The following is a 6920-nucleotide window of genomic DNA, read 5'->3' as shown; positions in this document are numbered from 1 at the left end:
ATTCCAACCATTTGATATCTTGAAATTTTACTTTTCTATAAAATTTTAGAACATTTGAAATTATATTACTCTCAAAACTATTTTCCTTGCATGTATATATTAGGTTATATATATAGCCATGTGAAAGAAATGATAATATTACTTGAAATTAGTTGGTACAAAATAATATTTCCAAATTTAAACCAAACCTATATATATGTATTAATAGTTACTAAGTTGCATTTATCAGAACAACATCACTTTTTGGTTTTGAATCCACACTTCAAATGGTTATCCCTATTCAACACTAAATCTACTGAAACAATATATTGTAACATCACTATTCGGTTATTTAATCAACCAAATGAATAACTCTTAACCATTTGAAATTTAAGGTGACTATTGAAAGCAAAAATTACCTTTAAATTCAAATTTGTTGGAAGCAATGAGCATTTTCATTCCAAAACTGAATCAGTACTAGCACTTTAATGATTTCTTCATTCCTTTCTTTCACATACATATAAATATTAAATGCATAACAAAAAAATTACTAACAGCAAAAGAATTCACCACTATAAGCATAAAAACATCATTATAGGTTTTAAAAAATATTCCAACATTCAGATGAGATATACCTCAACAAAAGATATGGCATTAGTATAGAACACATTGATATAAATATTTAGTGACGGTGAATTTCCGTTGGTATATACTTCCTAATTTATACTAATAAAGCTATTGTTGGTGATTGACTATCCCGTCATTTTTAACAACTTTTTACTAACGGATTCTCAAATACTCTTTCTTCTTATTTGAAAAATAGTCCCTAGTTTTCAAACTTTTCATGATAATGGAAGTATATTAGAGTGAAGATATTAAATAAAAAAATATAAAAATAATTTATCAACAACATTTAGATGGTGCCATACAAATTATAAATGTAACAACCATAAACAAGTATACAAACATATATGTATATATATACGCACACATATAAGAAGTTAGAGAAACTTATCTGACTTCCTCGATGATAAGCATTCATTTCATCTTTGTATTCGTCAATTTTCATAGTTTCAAATACAAAATTTGGAAGTTGTTTGATGCGAAATTCATCTTACTAAAATATAAAAGCCTTAAGATTGTTAAAAATTTAAATAGAAAATTTTGAAGCAATAAAAATAAAATAATGTTACTAAAATATAACGACTTTGAGGTGTGTAGAAGACTTTCTTTAAGGCTTTTATATGGCTCCAAGAGACAACAAATCCCTCAATACTCCAAACAGAACAATAACAATGACTAATAGAAAGATGCTTAGTTTAGACATCCAATAGGTGTATCTTTCCACAAGATATCCTTTCATAAGGATCAAAACATACTTTCCACCAATTCAACAACTTAAATTCATTAAAATTATCATTATATCATTATATCATAACATAGTTTGTATTGGGGTTTATACGAGCTTACGAAAACTCTTTTGATAACCTAAGACCATTGAAGGACTAAAATGATAAGTTTTAAAATATTTTGGGTTGGTGTCACAATATTAAGGGTACAATGTCGCTACCTTCAAAACAGTAGATAAATATCATATCTTGTGGGCTAAATTATAAACTTCCCGAACTATATTAAGTTGGCGTCGTGACCATGAAGTTCAATGTACGACCTTGAGAATAGTTTACTACAAGCCCATTTCCTTTATCAGCTAGTTTTGTTACATCCATTGGGTGATGTCGTGACTCTGCACTTATACATTCATATGCTCTTCTTAAAAACAACAAATCATTTCATGTTAATATATACCAAATATAACATACAAACATTTGAATCCAATCATTCAATATGGCACAAACCACATGGTTAATATTTAAGTGCATACTAGTCATTTTCAACCTTAATATAGCAAGATACTTCACCTTGCAAACTTTAGCATTTAAGGCTTATACAAGCTTGAAAACATAAATCCAATGGCATCAATCATAATCAAAACTAGGCACTAATATTGCCACATAACAAGCTTAACATACAACCAAAACCTTAGCCACAATTACAACCTTGGAATTCACAAATAATGATGACCATTACAAAAACAAGACCCTATATACATGCCACAACATTAGGACTCAAATTGAACATGATTCTACTGTTTCAATAATAGTGTGTGATTCGCACTGATTCGGTTCGGTAAGTTCTGCAAGTTGGAGATCTATAAGTAGGGGAAACAATGATAGCAAGCATTTAAATTCTTAGTAAGTTTAAATGGAAAATTGTAACACTTACTTTACTCATACATGAGCATACTAACTACCATAGTTGTGGCATACATTTAGCTCAAACTTGAAACTTAATGTCACAACTAGATGCATAGCAACATAGGTATTCAAATGGGTTAGACATTATAACATATTCAAACACATCAACAACTTATTCCAATTCATACTATATAATCACACTTTCATACATTATCATCACTTCACGAAATCATGCTATCAATTTAAGTTGCATATCATAAGAACATACCAAATTTGGTTCATTTCATTTTCTTGATTTCAATATTCAATTTCAATGTTTCACCTAATGGAACCCTAGTATCGGACTCAGATACACGGGTGAACTACACCAAACCAAGATAGCTCATATGAGCTTAAACTACATCGTACCAAGTCACTGAAGTGTAAAGCCCATAGGCATCAAATGTTTAAACATTTTAAATTACATCCCTCCACCACACCAAATTCTCCATAGAGACAAATAATACTCAAAGATCCATAACAGATATAACTTTGCATTCCAATCATATCCTAACATTTTACTAAGTCCACACAGGCATCTATCATACATGTTAACATATTCATATCATGTATCATTCACATTTTCATATCAAACTCTATAATCGGTCACATTTTTATTTTCATACCTTTTAATCATCCATCTTAATCACCAATCCCATTTCATTTTAATTCAATCCAATTTACTAGCCTTGTATGCCAAATTCATCAACATTTCAAATTGTGTGAAACCATAAATATAATGAAATAAACACAAGTATACATATAACACAAGAAAATGTAGTAAGTTCCATATGAACTTACCTTTTCAAAACAAAAAATGAGTAGATCTTTCAGGGTCTATTTAACAATTTTTGTTTTTACTCTATTAGCTCCATTTTGGTCCAATTCTTGGTCTAATTAATAGCTGAAAGTTTAAGCTCAAACTTAGGTAATTTCTTCTTCAAAGGGATGGTGAAGTGGGAAAAATGTTGATGGCTTTCATCTTTTCCCATTTTCTCATATATATATACACCTTAATTAGGCTTAATCAAGTTTAACTTAACTTAATCAAGTTTAATTATCTTAATCAAACTATTATTTTAACATAATGAGAATGTCATCATCATCAACTAACTACCACTTAAAATTGGTTTAATTACCATTTTGGACTTTTATTTAATTGCTATTTAGGTCCTCAAGATTTTTGTTAATTTAAAATTCAATAGAAATTGCACTTTTATAATTTAGTCTCCAAGCTTTCATTAACTATTTTATCGATGAAATTACTTGACCATTCTTTGGCATATTTTCGTATTAACTTCATAAATATTCGTTTTTTTTATATATTTACAAACTCGGTTTATAGAAATGGGGTTCCGCAACTACATTTTCAGTACCACTAGAAATTGGGTCGTTACACGTATCTTTTAATGAGATGCTTTTTTTCATAAGTGTTGTTTCACAAATTAACTTTAGATAATGTTATGTCTCTATAAGAAAACTTAAAATACAAAAGTTACATCTTTGCAATACAACTATTCATTAATAATTGTAATTTATTAGACTTTTCTAGATAATAAAATATTACTACCTACCAACATTTTAAACTACAACATATAAGTCTCAAACTAGTTTTAAACATGATTGTATATGCTAGAAGTATGCTTGGACTTATTTTTTCCTATGGTTATTTTGGTTTAAATCTATTATGAATATTGCATTTCAGGTGAAGTGTGGTTGAATACATGCTATTGAAAGGTTTTCAAGTTATTTTAATGTTTATTAGTATAGAATTGATATGGTAAGATTTGAGTATGACTTGAAATGGTTTGAGGTGTTTTTAAGCATGAAATGTGCAATACTGTTTCCATGTATTGATACCTTAATAAGGGTATTAATACATTGCAAGCCAACATACAAATGAATGTTCCAAGATAGTATGGTATCTATACCTTGGACCATGGTATTGATATCTATACTCTTGTTTTAGAAATGATAAATTCGATGTTATTTGATATGAAATGAGTATCATGATTGAAAATGAGTTAATTAAAGTGTTTAAAGTTGAATTAGAAAATTGTATGATGTCTAGGCATTAGATGTAACATCTTTTCTTAATCAGTTTCATAATCAAATTGGATAAGAGATGTTTCAAGTATAAAAAAAAGAGATAATGAGAAGTGTTCATCACTCATGTTTTCAAGGAAGATAATAGTGTAACGAATTTCATGACGAATCTCTCAAAAGTTTATCGAACTGAGCTTGCAGGTATACCTCTAGCCTCCGTTGGGCGCTCAAAACTTATGCTTGGGCGACAACTTGGGGTCTCCCAATCATAGACTTTGTTCCACTTGATCTTGTATTTGAGTCGAAGGACGTAGCCCTCTCTTGTAATTAAAAGAAAAAAAAGAAAATTAGAATAGCAAATAAACTGCGAGTATATTGGACCGTCAATAATATCCATTAATATATTTCTAGCTCTGAATGTTTATTTTCAATAATTGAATTGAAATAAATAACAAAGAGAAAATAATAATTTTTATAATGAAAATATTAATAAATTGATAAAAGTAAAACTTCTGACAAACTCTATGCAAACCAATTAGAAATCTAGAATTCGTATATCTATAATTATTTTATTTAAACTACAATTAATTAAATATATCAATAATTTCAATCAAAATTAATTATTACTAGAATTAAATAATTTTAATTTCAAGGTGAAGTCAAAAATTTAGGGATGAAATTATTAATTAATATTTTCATAATTTTGAATAATCTTATCATTTTAAGAAAAAAAATATCATTACTAACGTATGCAGACACTGTTTGCATTCCCCACCATATATTTCCCCCATCTTATTTGGTTCAAAGGAATACAAATTTAGGTTTTCCCTTTGCAGGATGTGTCTAGTTCAAAACACAAAAACCTGAAATACCCTATCCCTCCGAAACTATAGAAAGATATTATGAAACCATATATAAATAATATCACTCAAATAAAAGCACATAGTAGATTTAATTCATTACATAAAAACAGAACGCTGCGCTCCCCCACTCATAACAGCATAATCAAACCTAGCATACAAATATTCAAATGAAAACACAGTACAAAGCTGCCAGTTTTATTCTTAGATCAGTACTGATAGTAATAGTAATAGCAGACGATTCGACATGGGATTTTCTTGCCATGGTCTATCCATTAATTAAGTTTCCTTGCGGAGATGAGCAGCCATGTCCGCTGTGAGTTCGATGAAGAACTGGAGCAGAGACTCGGGATGTCCAATACCCTCGTGCAGCTTTTCATAATCCAGAGTCCAGTGCACTATACTGCCTTTACCGTCGCTCTTGGGGGAAGTTTGGATTGTAATCACGAAGCTTTTGTATTCCTCCATCAGATCTCCTTCAAGCATTTTGAAAGTTATTGACTTTTTCTCATGGTCCATAACTTCAACTACCTGCTTTGCAGTTTTAGCCTTTCCATCTATATAAATCCAAACAAACAAAAGCTTAGGTTTGTTATAATTTAAAAGAAAATTTTCTACTCTCAAATATATGTTGAAATACAGGGGAAAAGAATGAAAGGTTTGTTGGTTTACCATGCACATATCTCCAGCAGATAACGACGCCGGGAGTTCCAAATTCACCTTCATGTAAATCGCATCCTTGTACTTTTTCAGAGCTAGTGTGGTGGACATGGTGCGGCCTGTGGCACCACATATGGTGGAACTTTTCGGGAGAAATATCGATCTCGACATCAGTCTCGAGCTTGCCAATAAGATCCGAGGACGCCATTGTTTCACACCTAGTTTCTCTTTGTTTATAGAAACAATTCTCAGTTTAATTGCAAATCTGAGCTGCGTGGGTTACCTTTTATACTGGTGTCCAGGTGTAGTCCTCTCCAGTCTCCACTAAAACTTACCAGATTCATAAAGCTCACCCAACTGTTTTTGGGGGTGGATTTATTTATTTTTTATTACCGATAATATTTTATTTGAATATTTGTTATTCCAGCATATTTAGAGTGCATGTGCGTATTAATCATTGAATTCATTATCTGCTTCACATTTTAAAATTTTTATTTAATAGAAATTTATATTTATTAACCTCGAATATTTAGTAAATTCAGATATTTATTTTATAATCTAATTAGATAGTAATATTTAAATTTAATATAGATTTAGATTTTAAAATAAATTTGTGAGTTAATATTCAAATTTTACAAAAATCCATTGTCATCCTTATATATTTATTTTCAAGTCACTTTTCAAAAGTTGTCCAATATTAGTATTTTAAAGTGTTTATTCAACATAAATACTTGAAAATAAAAAAAAAATAAGGAAAATCGTAGTAAAATAAAGGTTAAGACAATGTTAGACTTGTTTGGTTTTTTTTAATAAAAATTCATTTTAATTTTTGAAAATTAGAAGCATGTCTGTTAAATGAAAATAAATATTTATTTTAAACATGAAAATATGACATTAGTACACGAGAAATAAAATAAAAGGTCTCGAATCAAAATTAAAGTTTGATTCAATATTTTAAAATTATTGAAAAATACAGATTTATTTATCAATTTAAAATTGAATAAAAAAATTAAAACGCAAATAATTAGATATACATTTTATATAAATTTTGTAAAAGATTTAAAATGGATGAAGAAATCGA

General features: G+C 29.0%; 1 protein-coding gene across 1 annotated transcript; it reads right to left on the bottom strand.

Annotated features, from left to right (window-relative positions):
• Positions 1-5219: 5219 nt before the first annotated feature.
• Positions 5220-6134, bottom strand: LOC108464094 (MLP-like protein 43). Its single transcript, XM_017764189.2, has 2 exons — positions 5852-6134; positions 5220-5736 (listed from the first exon to the last, which is right to left on the bottom strand). Exons 1-2 carry the CDS (start codon positions 6045-6047, stop codon positions 5459-5461), a joined length of 474 nt encoding a protein of 157 aa, XP_017619678.1. The 5' UTR covers positions 6048-6134; the 3' UTR covers positions 5220-5458.
• Between the last annotated feature and the right edge of the window lie 786 nt (positions 6135-6920).

Source organism: Gossypium arboreum, chromosome 2 (genome assembly GCF_025698485.1).
Source record: "Gossypium arboreum isolate Shixiya-1 chromosome 2, ASM2569848v2, whole genome shotgun sequence".
In the NCBI taxonomy this organism is placed as follows: Eukaryota; Viridiplantae; Streptophyta; class Magnoliopsida; order Malvales; family Malvaceae; genus Gossypium; species Gossypium arboreum.
Note: the sequence above shows the minus strand (reverse complement) of the source record. Positions and strands in the feature narration are given on the sequence as shown.

What these genes read in the sequence shown, in the direction of transcription:
- LOC108464094 (XM_017764189.2), bottom strand. Translation starts at nt 6,047, where the DNA reads ATGGCGTCCTCGGATCTTATTGGCAAGCTCGAGACTGATGTCGAGATC. An exon ending in CTGCTGGAGATATGTGCATG is followed by an intron (nt 5,737 to 5,851) that starts GTAAACCAACAA and finishes GGATTTATATAG; the next exon opens with ATGGAAAGGCTAAAACTGCA.